Here is an 18,359-nt window from a genome sequence, read left to right as displayed (position 1 = left end):
GACCACTTAAGGGATAATTGTATCAGTGATCTCAACATGTGGAGCTGCATTTTATATGCTCAAGTAGGCACGTTAAGATTGCCCAGGGATGAACATGCTTAAAAGTAGAGTTTCAGAAAATGCAGTGCCTCCTTTTATGTGGTATATGCATAGGTCAGTGGTTCGCAAACCTGGTCCCGGAGGCACCCCAGCCAGTCAGGTTTTCAGGATATCCACAATGAATATTCATGAGAGAGATTTGCATGCACCCATTGCATGCAAATCTCTTTCATGAATATTCATTGTAGGTATCCTGAAAACCTGACTGGCTGGGGTGCCTCCGGGACCAGGTTTGTGAACCAGTGGCAAAGGTGATGTTAGGGTCACAAAATGGGCGGAGGAGGGGCAGGACTGGCTGTTACACGTGCTTTTTTCAAATAACAATATATGCACCAGTTTCTACTGGAACACACACACACAAAGTTACTCTTGCCTGTGGTAGGCAGTGTATGTGGAGAAGCTGGGACTGTTGCTTCATGCACTGTACATTTCCTGTGGTGGTACAGCATGTGTGTGTTTGTGTGTAGCTTATGCTGCTTCTGCCTGTGCTTTACTTGTCCCATGGTGGGGAAATTTCCACTGCCGCTGAGGTTAGGAGTTGTAGTCTGTGATATGCTTTTTTGAGCCTCAGAGCTGTTGTAACTTTCTGTGGGATCTTTTGGGTGGTTACTTTATAAGAGACACATAGGCACATGCTACCCTTCTAATAGGCAAGCATGTAAAAATCTGAAGAATAGAATAGATTATACATGTACGACCACCTAAACTTCCGGAAATCACTAAAAACCAACCTGTTCAAAAAGGCATACCCCATCGACCCAACGTAAGTGCCTAAACCCTGCAACACAACAATACCAAAGCTTGTAATTAGACTATACATAACTCTTCCTCTCTATGATTCCCAGTGTGTCTCTAACACACGATCCTTATCCGGCCACAGCAACTCCATGTATTTGTTTCTCTACTGGAGATGGCGAATGCCTCCTCAGTACAAGTAAGCCACATTGAGCCTGCAAATAGGTAGGAAAATGTGGGATACAAATGTAGCAAATAAATAAATAAATTTTGGAATGTAGACAACGGTTCTGTTCTCAATTTATGTGGAATTCCATTTTTGTAGTTTAAAGCAAAAAGATTCAGAGCAATTTAGTTCTCTCATTGCATCCTTCTGTTTTCCAATGGTGCATTTGATAAAAACTTGAGTGCTAAAGACCCTGCCAGCAGTTAAAATCTGGTATTAAAAATGTAGGCAAAACAGATAAATACATGAGCAAGATAAGTGCAAGTGTTAGGAAAGGTGCGATAGTATGGGAGGCTAGCAACTCCTGGAAAATTATGCAGGGTGGGAAGATCAGAGGCCAGAGATAAATCCAAGGGTATGTGCATTGGTGTGTGGGTTTTGTAGGATTTTGCCATGAACAAGTACCTTTCCTCTTTCTCAGCTTCACAGTTGAGTCTTTTTGCTGTCCCCTCTGCAAAAGGGGTATTGCTGCTCAGAGATAGCAATCAACTGGAGGGAAGTCTGGATCTAATTTGCATAAGATTATTTCCAACAAAAAAGGCACATTAGGGTGGTAAAAAAAGAGCCATATTTGTAAGTGGTGCTAGAGCCTGCTCTTCTCACCTGATCCTCTCTTCTTTCTTGTCAGCCTGTCGCATGCTGCCCCTCCTCCTCCATGTATGGGTGTCTGTCACTCACCCATTCCTTTTGCAAATGTGCCTCTCATTCACTGGATCTCACCCCCCACACATGACTCCTTGTCATGGTCATTCGCCCTCACACTTGGCTTTCTATCACTCTCCATCTCTCACTTTTACACATAGGTGCCTATCAATCACTGTCCTTTACCCCCAAGCCCGGGTGCTGGCTACTCATCATCTCTCACCTCCACACATAAATGCCTGCATGTCATGCACTGTACCCCACGTGTCAACCAGTGCCCCTCACCTCCCCACCCACATGAGTGCCTGTCACCTAGTGTCCCTCACCCCCCCCCCCCCCCACACACACACACACATGGGTGGTGTCTGTCACTCACCATCATTCTATTGCATTGCTAAATGATAATTATCCTGGCTAGAGACTCAAATTCAAATCTTTTCTTTTTTACATTTTTTTCTAATTAATGATGTATTGAAGAATTTCATAATAATAATCCCTATGAAGATATTAAGCAAAGGAATAATAAAAATATGTGACCTGATTTTCAAAGCAAGTTGTGTGTCTGACAGCAGGTGGCAAAGGCATAACTCACTTAATCTATATATTTTAAAAAATTATACGGATAATACCAGGCTGTTTAATTCACTTAATGGACAGATATTATTCATATAATGAGGAGCAAAGGTGGAGCTAGCTCTTATCCATTTAATGCCAATATTCAGTGCTAAACATATAAGGTAGAAGGCTAAAAGTAAACGGATAGTTTCCAGTGTACTCACTGTTTACACGTATATTCAGTGGCACTACTTAAATGGATAGTGCACTTAGAGGCCGACTGAAACTGTGTTGGTTTTTTTTTTTTTCAATTTCAGCCGAAACTGAAACTGCCATTGAACCAATCTGAAAGCTTTTGACCAAAACTACAGCCAAATTCATTACCTGGTTTTGGCCTAAACCGAAAACTCAAGCTTGGTTGTGTGAATGTGAACCAGTAAGGGCCGTTGAGGATTGCTGAGCTTTCAGTCTGCTTCCCTCTGCTAAATCCACAGTATCGAAGCTAGAATATAACAATTTAAATAATGAAAGGCTATATTTTACCTCCAAGCAAAATAGCCTCCACACACACATGGACAGCAGCCAATGAAAACTGAAACTAAGACCCACAGTGCTTTTACAGTGGCTGACTTTGCGTCACAGTCAAAGTGACAGCTGATGTCATAACTGCACAGAAAGGCTAATTCCTAAAGAGCTTCTTATCCCAAATTTAGGGCCCTGTTTGTTAATGTGCGCTAGAGTTTTTAGCGCACACTAAATTCTAGAGATGCCCACATATTCCTGTGTGTATTTCTAGAATTAGTGGAGAGAAGAGCGACAAAAATGATAAAGGGGATGGGATGACTGCCCTATGAGGAAAGGCTAAAACGGCTCTTCAGCTTGGAAAAAAGGCGGCTGAGGGGAGATATGATAGAGGTCTATAAAATAATGAGTGGAGTTGAACGGGTAGATGTGAAGCATCAGTTTATGCTTTCCAAAAATACTAGGACTAGGGGGCACGCAATTAAGCTACAATGTAGTAAATTTAAAATGAATCGGAGAAAAGTTTTCTTCACTCAACGTGTAATTAAACTCTGGAATTTGTTGCTAGAGAATGTGGTAAAGGCAGTTAGCTTAGCGGAGTTTTAAAAAGGTTTGGACGGCTTCCTAAAGGAAAAGTCCATAGACCGTTATTAAATGGACTTGGGGAAAATCCACTATTTCTGGGATAAGCAGTATAAAATGTTTTGTACATTTTTGGGATCTTGCCCGGGTATCTGTGACCTGGATTGGCCACTGTTGGAAACAGGATGCTGGGCTCGATGGGCCTTTGGTCTTTCCCAGTATGGCAATACCTATGTACTTACGTAGTGCGTGCCAATTTTTAGCATATGCTAAAAATACTAGTGCAGCTTAGTAATCAGGACCCTTAGAGACTTAAATTCCTGCTAAAATTGTGTATCAAAAGTATTTATTTGGAACACTCTACCATATAAACTATTGTTCAAGATCATAACTGTATTGCTTGTGTTTCTTGCTTCCTATGTTTTTCCATCATTGTTTTCATGTTATTTGTATTCTTTGAAAATTAATAAAATATTTGGAGAAAAAGAATACAGTGTAGCCTCTCCCTCCCCCCAGGACTACCTCTAGGGGTGTAGTCAGGGCAGGAGCAATGCCCCAGTCATGGCAGCCATTTTGAGAGCAGAATCAGAATGGGCATGAGTAACTGGGGATTGCTCCTGCCCAAACTACACCCCTAGACCATCAGGGATTGTAAGTCAGGCACAGGAGGCCTACGTGGTAAGGTTAGCACTTGGGGGAGGGTTTCCAGGTGGAGGGACAACACCTGTTTGGGGGGAGAGGGAGGAAGGGAGACAAATCACAAATTTTCCGGCTTACACCGAAAACACATGATCATTTTCAGCCGAAACCAAAAACATATCCAAAAATTAAAATAACCTTTCAACCGAAACCGTACACAGAGAGGATTTTAAGAATATAAAAATAGCCATACTGGGTCAGACCAATGGTCCGTCTAGCCCAGTATCCTGTTTCCAACAGTGGCCAATCCAGGTCACCTGGCAGAAACCAATTAGTAACAACATTCCATGCTACTAATCCCGGGACAAGCAGTGGTTTCCCCCATATCCATCTCAATAACAAACTATGGACTTTTCTTCCAGGAACTTGTCCAAACCTTTTTTAAACCCAGATACTCTAACCGCTGTTACCACATCCTCTGGCAACGCATTCCAGAGCTTAACTCTTCTTTGAATGAAAAAATATTTCCTGCTATTTGTTTTAACAGTATGTCCATGTAATTTCATCGAGTGTCCCCTGGTCTTTGCACTTTTTGAAGGAGTGAGAAATCAATTCAGTATCCATTCTACTCCACTTAGGATTTTGTAGACCTCAATCAAATACCCCCTCAGCTGTCTCTTTTCCAAGCTGAAGAGGCCTAACCTCTTTTGCCTTTCCTTATATGGGAGAAGTTCCATCCTCTTTATCATTTTGGTTGCTCTTCTTTGAACCTTTTCTAATTCCACTATACATTTTTTGAGATATGGCAACCAGAATTAAATGCAGTACTCAAGGTGAGGTTGCACTTTAGAGTGATACAGAAGAATTATAATAATCTTGCTCTTATTTTGCATTCCTTTCCTAATAATTCCTAGCATCCTATTTACTTTTTTGGCTGCCGCCACACACTGGGGAGATTTCAGCATATTATCTACAATGACACCTCAACCTTTTTCTTGAGTGCTGACTCCTAAGGTGGATCCCAGCATCAAGTAACTATGATTTGGATTATTCTTCCCAATATGCCACACTTTGCATTTGCCGACATTAAATTTCATCTGCAGTTTGGATGCCCAGTCTTCCAGTTTCGTAAGGTCTTCTGCAATTTTTCACAATCCACATGTGTTTTGACAACTTTGAATAGTTTTGTGTCATCTGCAAATTTAATCACCCCACTCGTTCTGATTTCCAGATCTTTTATTAAATATGTTAAATAGCACTGATCCCAGTACAGATCTCTGCGGCACTTCATTATTCACCCTCCTCCATTGAGAGAAATGGCCATTTAACCCTACTCTCTCTTTTCTGTCCAATAACCAATTCCTAATCCACAGAAGGACATTGCCTCCTATCCCATGACTTTTACATTTTCTCAGGAATCTCTCATGAGGAACTTTGTCAAAAGCTTTCTGAAAATCTAGATACACTACATCAACCGGCTCACTTTTATCCACATGTTTATTCATGCCTTCAAAGAAGTTAAGCAAATTGGTAAGGCAAGAATTCCCTTGGCTGAACCCATGCTAACTCTGTCCCGTTAAACCATGTTCGCCTATGTGTTCTGTAATTTTATTCTTTAGAATAGTTTCCACTATTTTGCCCAGCACTGAATTCAGGCTTACTGGTCTGTAATTTTCTGGATCACCCCTGGAACCCTTTTAAAAAATCTGTGTTACATTGGCCATCCTCCAATCTTCAGGTGCTACAGACGATTTTAAGAACAGGTTACAAATCACTAACAGCAGATCAGCAATTTCATATTTGAGTTCTTTCAGTTCCATGGGGTGTATGCCATCTGGTTCAGGTGATTTATCATCCTTTAACTTGTCAGTTTGGCCCAGTATGTCTTCCAGGCTCACTGAGATTTCTTTCATCTGTATCTTCACCCTTTCTTTCATTTCTGCATCTTCACCCTTGAAAACCATAGATCTCTTACATCTTGTTCTTTAAAGACTGAAGCAAACATTAATTTAATCTGTTTGCTATGGTTTTGTCCTCCCTGAGTGCCCCTTTTGCTCCTTCGTGATCTAATGGTCCCATGGATTTCCTCACAGGGTTTCTGCTTCTGATGTACCTGAAAAAGATGTTACTGTGAGTTTTTGTTTCTGCGACAAGCTTTTCTTCATATCCTCCTTTATCTGCCTTTATCAATGCTTTGTATCTAGCTTGACAGTGCTTATGTTGCTTCTTATTTTCTTCATTTGGATCTATTTTCCATTCTTTGAATGATGTTCGGTTGGCCTCTAAGTGCAGTTGAATTTATTTATTTATTTGGATTTAGCTCACATTTTTTTCAGTAGTTGCTCAAGGTGAGTTACATTCAGGTTCATTAGGTTTTTTCCTGTCCCTGGAGGGCGTACAATCTAAGTTTGTACCTGAGGCAATGGAGGGTTAAGTGGCTCAATCAAGATCACAAACAGCAGCAGCAGAATTTGAGCCAGGCTTCCTTGGTTGTCTGCCCAATACTTTAACCACTAGACTACTCCTCCATTGGAGCAGTGCTTAACTTTATATGGCGATTGCTCAACTGAATATCGGTCCATATGAAACAATGCACAAATTTTCCAAACTTGAGGCCATGAATGACAGGAAAACCAAGATAGCAAAGAAACAATGTTTCCTTGCCCACTGAGCCAAGCCAGAAAATAGGAACTCAATACTGGAGCCTTCTAATGATAAAACAGATCCACTCAGCCAATCAGGTTTTCAAGATACCCACTATGACTGTTTGCAGATCTATCTCCTACTTATTCATTGTGAGCATCCTGAAAACCCGACTGGCTGGGTGTGTCCCGAGGACTGGGTTGAGACCCGTTGATCTTGGTTATTGGTTATCCAGAAATACCAACACTTGTTCATTAAGTATATAAAAAGCCATTGTATAACTGGGAGCATAATGCATTATGTGCTATTCTACAAGATAGCACTTTAAGAACTATAGTGTGTAACTGCAAGGGGCGTAAACATGGGCAGAGCAAGGGAGGGGCATGTGCGGTTCTCTAATTTACATGTGCACCTTATAGAAGACTAGAAGTTATGTATGTTGCATGGTGCTCTTAGGTGTGCCCATTTACACCAGTCATAGACCTGGTGTAAGTGGTCATGCCTAAATTTAGCGAGTTTATGCTAGAATTCTGTAATGGAATCAGGGCACCCAAATGCTGTTATAGAGTAGATGCTCCCTGCACTGTTGGGGTGCCTACAAGAAGGTACCATGTTATAGAATTTGCCCCTAAAGGGGTGAATTGTATAAATAGCACCTAAAAAATCAGCGCCAACCCCCTCCCCCTACATAAGCACTATTCTATAAGCCATGCCTAAAGTTAGGCACGTTTTATAGAATAGTGCTTAAGCACAGGGCGCGTGCATTTGTACCACCGAAAATGTGGTACAGATTCCCCCGCCTAAAATGAAGCATGGAACCCCCTTATTCTATAATTGCGCATTTAAGTGGAATCCACACCCATGATCCTCCCATTTCCTCGCCCCCTTTTCCTGGGACATGCGTAAACTTTAGGTGCGGATCACACACCTAAAATTTACGTGCATACATGTTAATTGATTTAATTTAGCACCAATAATTGCTTGTTAAAAAGCCAATTATAGGCATTAACTCATTCAGTTAAATTGCGCACGCAGTTTTTAGTGCTTTTTATAGAATTAGGGGGATAATGTTTCTGTTGTACTGATCACTCTATAATTACTATATATAGGTAACTAAAATAGAAAAGAACTCCAATTGATAGCACTTGAGGTCTGAGAGAGAAATGTTTGCATTTGGGCATGTTTCTCTATAGTGCCATCAGGATATAATCTTACTACCCGATCAGGGATTTTTTTTTTGTTGTTGTTCATTTAAGGGTGGTAAAAAACACTCGGATCTTTCAAAATGTGAAATGGTTTGGTTAGAAAAAAAATCCATCAGGGACAGGAGTTGAGCTTAAAGTAGTTCAGAGTTTGGGTATTTTTATAGCCTCATCATTATCGATAGTCTCAGTTTTGTTACAGTGATGTTTCACGGAACTATGACGGATCAGGCAGCTGCATCCATTCTTGGATAGGGACGATTTTGTTACAATAATCTATTCTGCTAATATAACTTGGTTAGATCTCTTTTAACTTCCTGATGCAGGGTCTTGCTTGTAAGAGTTTTTGAAGGATGCAACTCCTTCAGAAGACAGTGGGTAGACTAGTTTCAGGAAAGAAAACAAGCTATGAAGGAGCTGTTTTGGCTTGAGTTTAAAGTCCTGTTACTTGTTTTTAGGTTTCTGTTGTGGTGTTACGAAATTGGTTTTGGCAGTTTGGGATTACGTATATTCTTTTTATATATGTATATGTTGTATTTTATTGTAATTGGCTAGGATTAGGGAAGGTAGGATGATGTATATGCTATTTCGTTTTCTGTTGTGCTTTGCCTGGAGTTGATGAAAAGGCAGGTGATTAGAGGTTGGGGTAAGGCTTTAATTAGGAGCTCGTTTGAAATAAGATTGGGGATGGGATAAGGGAAAGGTTAGTATTTAAGGCTAGAAGAAATATTTGGGTTGGGGGCTGGTTAGAGGTAAAATTTGGATTGAGATAACGTTTTGGAAAACTTTAGGGCTTAGAAATAAGGTTTGGTTAGAGTTGAGTTTAGATGTGAAGTTGGGATTGGGATTCGAGATAAAGTTTGAGTTAGAATTAGAATTGAGGCTGGAGGTAAGTATTTGGGTCATAAAAAAAAGTTAGGGCTTGTGGGTGAAGTGGTGAGATTAGAGGTAAGGTTTCGGATGATGGTCTTGCTCTGTTTTATTTGTATTCTCTTTGGATTCCATGTTCAAAACCCACTAATCACACTGTCCTGATTTTTCTTTTTATTTCTGCATTTCCCATAAAATAAAGCAAATTATTCCCATCTACAGAAATGATTCAGACTAATTAGCCCATTCATCTAATATTTAGTTAGTTTTTTTTTATGCCTTTTGTTAGATTTTTTTTTCCTGTTTTAATGCCATTGCAGATTAAAATAGGACACTTTGAAGTTGATAGTTTTCAGGGAATAATGGCAAACTCTAGTAACTTCATCAGTGGTAATAAAACCAAGGCTAAATTAAAGAAATTGAATTGGATATATTTGGAAGGCACATTAAGGTTTATACTCTGTTGCCTAAGGATAAATTGCAGGACGGAGTTCATAGATTATGGGGTCCAACAGCAGGGTGTTAACCACCCCTATGAAGGACCTCAGCAGTGATAAAGCTACCCATCAAATAAGAGAGGTGAGGCTAGATTTACAAATACTTAGAACTATTATAATGGAATTAGAGAAATCAAAGCATGGCATTTGCCCTACCCTCACCCCCTCCCTCCTTGAGAGCCATCTCAACTTTCAAAGCAGAAAAGAGAGTTATGGGTCACGTTTTCATTTGGTTATCATGGTTCTAGCCACATGAATCCAGCTGAAGAAACCCTTTGCACAGTGCAGTGAAAATTATGGTGCTTAGAACTGGCAGGGATAATACACCATGGAGTCCAGGTGTGCGGATGTTATAATGCCGTTGTATCGCTCCATGGTGCGACCGCACCTGGAGTATTGTGTTCAGTACTGGTCTCCGTATCTCAAAAAAGATATAGTAGAATTGGAAAAGGTACAGCGAAGGGCGACGAAAATGATAGTGGGGATGGGACGACTTTCCTATGAAGAGAGGCTGAGAAGGCTAGGGCTTTTTAGCTTGGAGAAGAGACGGCTGAGGGGAGATATGATAGAAGTGTATAAAATAATGAGTGGAATGGATCGGGTGGATGTGAAGCGACTGTTCACGCTATCCAAAAATACTAGGACTAGAGGGCATGAGTTGAAGCTACAGTGTGGTAAATTTAAAACGAATCGGAGAAACTTTTTCTTCACCCAACGTGTAATTAGACTCTGGAATTCGTTGCCGGAGAACGTGGTACGGGCGGTTAGCTTGACGGAGTTTAAAAAGGGGTTAGATAGATTCCTAAAGGACAAGTCCATAGACCGCTATTAAATGGACTTGGAAAAATTCCGCATTTTTAGGTATAACTTGTCTGGAATGTTTTTACGTTTGGGGAGCGTGCCAGGTGCCCTTGACCTGGATTGGCCACTGTCGGTGACAGGATGCTGGGCTAGATGGACCTTTGGTCTTTCCCAGTATGGCACTACTTATGTACTTATGTACACTGATGTTTTCTTCTCTTACCTTCAGGACTGACAGATGAAGAAATTGAGCTGGCCTTACAGCAGTCAGGCCCTGCCCCAGATGAGTCCCAATCTTCAGGGCCATCTGCCCAGATAATTCCAGTTCAGCCAGCACATCTCATATCACAGTCATACCGTGAGTAACCCCTTGATCCATTTACTTTGTTATAGACATTCCTGAACCTCAAAGGATTTCAGCAGCAGAAAAGAATCCTCCTTGGTTGTAGGTCTTACCAGGAGCTCTGCTTAGCCATTCTCCACACCAACACAGAAAAGAAAATGGTTCAGGTATCAGGTGGGATGTACACTCTGGGATCAGTGTGTTACAGAGAAGAGAGTAAGCACATGGCTTAGTATTAACAGAGGAGAATGTGCATTCTGACTAGATATTAGGTCTGTAACTCTGGATTTCGCACCGGGACCAGGGTCTTTGGATTTTTGTAAGAGATACTGTTCCCAGGGTTGATTAATTAATTTAATTTATATATAGTCTTACAGAGAAAACTCGTCCAAAGCTGTGACCAGCATCATAGAACGCCACATAATTTGAGTACTTTTGATTTTAAAACAGAATTTTAATCTGTCCATCTTAGAGCTAAAGGGCTAAAACTGCTAGTTTTCTTGGGCGTCCTGCACTGTCACACTTCAATCCCTCCAGTATCTGCTCTAGTTTTGCATAGGGGTATCGAAAAAAGTAAAATGCAAAATAAAAATACTCCTTTGATTTTGATTAATATACAGTCATAAGACTTTGCCTGACTGATAATAAAACTGAGAAATGACATTTGGATTACGTGTAGCAGTAATTTATTACATTAAAAAAATCGTTTATTTGACATGTGATTAGTTTCTGGAGGCATCAGTCAATCTGACTAGTTTAAACATGCCGGGAAATGAAATGCATCGAGAGGCCCTGGTGCTCCGTGTCTGTGCTGTCACTGTCTGTCTGTCCGCCAGTCACAAGCATACATGTTTTGCAGGCAGGGGCAGACAGTTGACTCGATAGATTTTCATGATTAATTGCTTATGCAATATCTACAGATAGTTTATGATAGAATCCCTTTAATTATAAGCAGAGGCTAGGGTGTGTAGAGGCAGCACATTGCTTTCATGGGTATCAGTGACACAGAGTGTAATAAGGCATGTGAACGTGGGTTCGGGATACAAGGTTTCCAGGCATGCATGAGAGTAATGAGACCCTGGATCTCACCTGTACCACAGTTTCCAGCATGATTGAGGAAGGTGTGTAGAGGTGGTGTAGATAAGAACAGTAATAGAATTCAATATGGGAAAGCCTGCAAGAAGTACAGAGGATCTATAGTTACAAAGATGCACTTTAAGACAGAAATCAAAATGGGAAGACTGGAGGAATTTGCAATCTTTATCTTCCGTCATTGTCTATTTCTATGAAACAAATCACAATATACCTCCCCAATACATTATCCTGTATGTTCCCTTGTCACTCATGGCTAAAGTAGGCAGCCCGTTGTATTCTCACAGATTGGTGATGTCATCTGACAGAGCCCGGTGCAGACGCTGACTAGCAAGATTACTGGAGAACTTTCTAGAGGCATCTCACTGCAGATGTGCTGATGCTTTCCCACCTGACGTGCGAGTGCGGGCCCCTTACAGGCTTATTTTCGAAAGAGAAGGACGCCCATCTTTCGACACAAATCGCAAGATGGGCGTCCTCACAGGGTTGCCCAAATCGGCATAATTGAAAGCCGATTTTGGGCATCCTCAACTGCTTTCCGTCGTGGGGAAGACCAAAGTTCACGGGGGCGTGTCAGATGTGTAGCAAAGGCGGGACTGGGGCGTGCCTAACACATGGGCGTCCTCGACTGATAATGGAAAAAAGAAGGGCGTCCCTGACGAACACTTGGACGACTTTTCCTGGTCCTTTTTTTCTGGAACCAGAGGACCGCGATGCTGAACATTGGGTAAAGCCTAAGAAACACTAGCATTGGTCCTCATCGACACACACTGCTAGGAGCACCGGGATATTGGCTTCGCTGGTACCCAAGAGGTGCTGGCACCAGGAAGAGCGCTCCTCCTTTTTCGAAGAGGTATCCAGGTAACCAGGTCTCCACTACCGGTTTGACAGTGACACTTTCTCAGGCTGACTCTCTCCTGTTTCCCCTGCCTTTCCTGATGCCTTCCTTCGATGAGCAGTTCTGAACCATGTTCAGAGATAAGCTAATGCAGATACTGCAACTATAAACCACTCAGGCATGAAAGGTGCTTGTGCCAGCTGTGAATCAGCCACAGATTCTTTCGGAGGCTCAACCCATACCTGTGCAGAGATCCTTGACGCTGGCACCTCGAAGGGTGTTGACATCAACATTGACATATATAGTACCACTCTCAACATCGGAGAAGGAAGCTTCCCCCTTGGAGGGTATAACTGTACCTCAACGCTCTTCAGGGTGTGGACATGGTTTCTCTGAACCGAGACAGGCACAGATTCATTCAGCCCAGTCTGAGTACGGTGAAGAGTCTGAGTGGAACCATTCATGGGACTTGGAAGAGGACCCACATTACTCGGAGGAGTCGTCTTATGGGATACCCTCTGATCCCTCCCCATCTCAAGTCTCCACCTGAGGGTCTCTCTTTCACTGGTTTTGTTAGGCAGATGGCTTATGTCATCCGATGTAAGTTAGAGATGGAGGAAGAGTCTAGAGCAGAAAGTTAACTGTCCTAGACTACAAATCTCCTCCAAAGGAAGGGGTCACATTACCATTGCACCCCATCCGTAAGGATGCGCTGATGAAGAGCTGGGAATCTCCCTTCTCAGTGCAGGTTGCACCTAAGAAGGTGGATATGCAGTATTGTATCCAGAAGGCTCCTGTATTTGAGAGGGCCCAGCTCTGGTGGTCAAATCCACCCTCAAACAAGCTAGGAGCTCCAGGACTCATGCCTTGGGGACCCAGGTGTAGAGGCTCGGACACTGGACTCGTTTGGGAGGAAAGCTTTTCAATCTTTGATTCTTATTGCCCGTATCCAGTCCTACCAGCTCTTCATGAGCCTTCACTTGCAGTCTTTGGTCTGTAGTACTCTAAGTTTTGAGTATTCTCTCCCACAGGAACTGGCCACAGAGCTTCGCCAGTAAGCAGCTGAAGTGTAGAAAATATCTGGCTAGGGGTGCATATGACTCTTTTGATATAGCATCCAGATTCTCTACCATGGGTGTAGGAATGTGCTGATTCTCATTGCTACATATCTCTGACCTAGAACCAGCGATTCAAGAGAGGTTAATAGACATTCCTTGCCGAGGTAACTTATTTGGAGATAAGGTAGAAGAGGTGGTGAACTTCATCAAGGAACATACATATACCATGCAAACTCTGTCTCAGCAATTTCCAGCTGCAGCCTCCACTTCTAGGAGTTTTTGACTGGCTCCAGGAAAGCATAGCTGCACTCAAAGTAACCGTCCTGGACGGCTTACCAGTAGGGGGGAGGCTAAATTTTTACTAACGCAGGTGGCCCCTTGTAAACTCCGATTGGTTGGTTCTTCAAATAGTTCATCTCGGTTACGCCCTGGATTGGCATCAAAGACCACCAGATTGCCTGCTGAGAACTTCATACATCAGCTCTCAGCACAAGCAGGTACTTGTTGTGGAAATCTTTGCCCTTCTACTGGCCAATGAGGTTGAACCCGTGCCACCAGGGCAAGAAGGGAAGAAGGGCATTTCATTCCAATGTAGGCCCTGAACAAATTCCCGGTGAAAGAAAAGTTCAGGATTATATCCCTGAGCACCCTTCTCCTCATGATTCAGGGAAATGATTGGCTTTGCTCTCTGGACTTGGATGCCTGTACCCACATTCGATACTTCCCAGTCACAGGAGGTATCTGAGATTTCAGGTAGGGAAACACCAGTATCGCGTTTTACCATTTGGCTTTGCATTAACTCCCAAGGTATTCACCAAGTGTCTAGCAGTAGTAGTGACATATTTACACAGACTGGGAATATATTTATTTTATTTGTTACATTTGTATCCCACATTTTCCCACCTATTTGCAGGCTATATATGTGTTTCCTTATCTGGACAATGGGCTGGTCAAGAGCACATCGCAGGAAAGAGTCAGTGTGTCTAACTTATTTGAGTGTTTGTCTTAAACTACCCCAAGTCCCTCCTTCTTCTTGTCCAGCAATTGCAGTACATAGGAGCCCAGCTTGGTACATTCCTCCCTTACAGCTCTCACATCAGATTACTTTCTTTAAGCCAAGAGCGAATCTCAACCAATGGTTCAGTCCACACAAATCTCCTGCTGAATCATGAAGGGTGAATAAGTCTAGCTGGGAAATTAGCTCAGGCTGTGACACTAGAGGCTCCGATGAAGGCCCGGCACCTGCCATGTGGTTTTTTTTTTTTTTGGGGGGGGGGGGTTAAATTACATTTGTACCCCGCGCTTTCCCACTCATGGCAGGCTCAATGCGGCTTACATGGGGCAATGGAGGGTTAAGTGACTTGCCCAGAGTCACAAGGAGCTGCCTGTGCCTGAAGTGGGAATCAAACTCAGTTCCTCAGTTCCCCAGGACCAAAGTCCACCACCCTAACCACTAGGGTTCACTGCGGAGCTGCCCTTATAGGCAAACCCAGTAAGATCGGGTGATCGCAATTTAACACTCATTGGATCTGCTTCTAAGACACTTCTTATCCATACTTAAAATAGATCTCGACAGGATTGCTCCAATATTTGAAAGATTATCGAGGGGGTTGCTCAGAACTTAGTCCTCAGTCGGCCATCCTGTCTGATGACGTTACTTCCTTCGGAGTTGTGTTCTTTAGCTTTATAAAATTACTGAGGGACCCATGCATGTGCGTTGGTGGGAAGGCACCCACACATGCACGGTGGACTGCTGCTAGAAAGTTCTCCAATAATCTCACTAGTCAGCATCCGCACTGGGCTCTGTCGGATGACGTCACCCATCTGTGAGAATACTTGGCCTGCTGTCTTCGGAGAACACTTGCTACAGGTGAGTAACTTTGCTTTCTGTTGCATACCTGTCTCAGTACATTTTGAATGTGAGTATGTACACAGCTCACTACGTCCCAAGTCTATCTCAGGATTACTTGTATGTGAACACTTGAGAATGCACGTGGCTCCGCTTTGTGTTTGGGTACTGCAACCTGGTATGATGTAATATAAGAAATGCAGAAATCTTGTGGAGTTAAGGGCTGAATAAGTCTTTTGTTATGATTAGGTATGCTGTGTGTTATTGTATAAGAACAGAAAGTCCAAGAATGTGGCCATTTTTTTTCCTTTCCACCTTGCATCTTGATTTTTCATTTTTACCTCACAATGCTGCTTAGAAAGAGAAAATGGCATTTCAGCTGCCTGAACTTCTGCAAGAGTTCATTTGAGTGCCTTTCATTAATGATGAGCATTAGGGGCAATAAAATGTTCTTTGCATTGCAGGAGTAGAGTCAGTTAATAAAAGGGGTGAAAGGTGAAGCTGCAGAACAGCTGGAGGGGTCTTTAGTTCTGATGTAGAGCTGTGTTCCCTAGGAAGAAGGTGGGGGAGGGGAATCAGGAAAGGGAGCAAAAACCCATGGATTTAGCCTCTGTCTCACACATGAGTCCATGAACCAGGAACTGGTGACATAGGGGATATCTGTTCTTCTGCCTCATGTAATTCAAGAATGGAACAACAATAAAAAAAACAGAATACCAAAAATCTTGTTATGAATATAATTATAAACATAATAAATACCACAGTATTTGAATACAAATCATTAAATGAGCCACAATACATATTTTAAAAAGATAATAAAGCACACAAAATATTAATCCATAAACAGTCATAAAACTCAGCATAGCAATGTTTCAGCTTTCTCCTACATAAGAGGAAAATGTAAAATCTGTGAAAAACACATATAAAAGACTATCACTACCCATAATTTTTATTTTAAAATAAATACAGTCTATTTGATAGTGTATTAGTACATGCCTAATTTGTATACTGAACTATCATGGACTTTCTTATTAAAAAAAAAAAAAAAAAGTAGTAGTAAAATAAATATGAATCAACTCAGTGTTAATCTTTTTCCCCAAAACAGCTTTCCAAAGGAGTAAGAGAGAAATTCCTTACCTACCAATTTATCTGCAGGGTGTCTTTAAAAGGAGTTATCCCTAAAGGGGGTCTCCTGGAAGAAGTGATATGACATCACCTTGAATGGCAATAGAAAATTAAAGTGCCAACAGGTTTGACTAAATAAGGGGATTAACCCCCCCTTCAAAGTCTCCCAACTGTGATCCAAGCAGCAGAATGGCAACGCTGAGATCCAATGGCTACAAAAAAGTGGCTTGAAGAGTTCAAATACACTTATGATAAAGGAAGGAGGAGGCAGCAAGACACTGCCAGGTAGCTGAGAAGCTACTAAAATGACAGAGCTGAGCTCTGAGTTTGAGGAGGAGCTGGAATTGGGCAGTGGCAGCGAGCATATTGCACTCATAGGAAACATATGTTGTAGTGGATGGCACACTTGTAAAAAAGAGCTGCATAGCGCAAAAGAGAAGATAAAGGAGGCAGTGGTGGAGCTTAAAAGGGAAATGGGACTTGATATACCGCCTTTCTGACGTTTTTGCAACTACATTCAAAGCGGTTTACATATATTCAGGTACTTATTTTATACCTGGAGCAATGGAGGGTTAAGTGACTGGCCCACAGTCACAAGGAGCTGCAGTGGGAATTGAACTCAGTTCCCCAGGATCAAAGTCCACTGCACTAACCATTAGGCTACTCCTCCACTAGCAACATTCCATGTAGAAGCCTGCCCTTGCAGATCACCAATGCGGCCGCGCAGGCTTCTCTTTCTGTGAGTCTGACAGGACGTCAGACTCACAGAAAGAGAAGCCTGCGCAGCCGCGTTGCTGATATGCAAGGGCAGGCTTCTACATGGAATGTTGCTAGTGGAATAGCAACATTCCATGTAGAATCTGAAATAGTAGCAACAGAATCTCAATAGTAGCAACATTACATCTAGAATCTCAAATAGGGAAAGGGAAATGGGACTTGATATACCGCCTTTCTGAGGTTTTTGCAACTACATTCAAAGCGGTTTACATATATACAGGTACTTATTTTGTACCTGGGCAATGGAGGGTTAAGTGACTTGCCCAGAGTCACAAGGAGCTGCAGTGGGAATGGAACTCAGTTCCCCAGGATCAAAGTCTAGTGCACTAACCACTAGGCAACTCCTCCAAGCTGGACTGCCAACAGGAGGAGGTGGAAGGGAAACTGGGACAGCGTGAGAAGGCAGTGGGAGAGGTCCAAAGGATGGCCAGACAATTGGCACACAAGCAGAAAGAGCTGCAGGCGAAATGGGGAGACTTAGAGAATGGGTCCAGATGGTGCAACCTCTTAGGATCAGGGAGTACCCGAGACTGGGATAATATTATTTCAGGAAATATGTAGATAATGGGGAATAGATTAGAGCGAAAGTCACAGAAGTCTGGGACTGAGAAGAGGAAAGCCAGCTCAAGGACATAATAGCATAGAAGAAGATGGCATTTAAGGCCATTTGACTGGAGAGACAGTCAAATATCAAGACCTTTCCCCAATAACTTTGCAAAGGTGGAGGGACCTGAGGGACAAAAGGTCCAGGTACCAGATGTTCCCATTCACTTTGGCCTTTACACAGCTTTTATCGCGCGACTGGTCCTGTGGCAGCAAGAGATGACATTTTATTAAGGCTCCTCCTGCTGCTGACGGAGGGGAAGGAGGCTTATTGATGCTGCCAAGAGTTGGAGGAAGAGAAGACTGGAATTGAGGTGTGCCAGGGGGTGGAGACAGGAAGTGGAATGGGTGGGGCTGGAGGCGTGTCTCAAAATCTCCCTCTCAAAAATTTGGCCCCTTTGGCAGTTCTGCGGTTCTAAATAACATAACATTGATGATGACGGCAGATAAAGACCTGTACATCCATCCAGTCTGCCCAACAAGATAAACTCATTTACATGGTATGTGATCTTTATTTGTATACCCGAGTTTGATTTGTCCTTGCCTTTCTCAAGGCATAGACCATAGAAGTCTGCCCAGCTCCCATTTTGTTTCCTAATTACCAGCGTCACCACCCAATCTCTGCTAAGATTCCGCGGAACCATTCCTTCTAAATACTCTC

General features: G+C 42.5%; 1 protein-coding gene across 3 annotated transcripts in view; it reads left to right on the top strand.

Moving 5' to 3' along the window:
- The window catches only part of PEX14 (peroxisomal biogenesis factor 14), a 114,720-nt gene that overhangs the window by 80,793 nt on the left and 15,568 nt on the right, over positions 1–18,359 (top strand). For all 3 annotated transcript variants that reach the window (XM_030222455.1, XM_030222456.1, XM_030222457.1), the window contains exon 4: positions 10,243–10,371. In XM_030222455.1, the coding sequence (XP_030078315.1) occupies positions 10,243–10,371 (129 nt within the window). The remainder of the gene's footprint in view (positions 1–10,242; positions 10,372–18,359) is intronic.

Source organism: Microcaecilia unicolor, chromosome 13 (assembly GCF_901765095.1).
Source record: "Microcaecilia unicolor chromosome 13, aMicUni1.1, whole genome shotgun sequence".
In the NCBI taxonomy this organism is placed as follows: domain Eukaryota; kingdom Metazoa; phylum Chordata; class Amphibia; order Gymnophiona; family Siphonopidae; genus Microcaecilia; species Microcaecilia unicolor.
The sequence above is the reverse complement of the archived record's forward strand: the minus strand, read 5'-3'. Positions and strand labels throughout refer to the sequence as shown.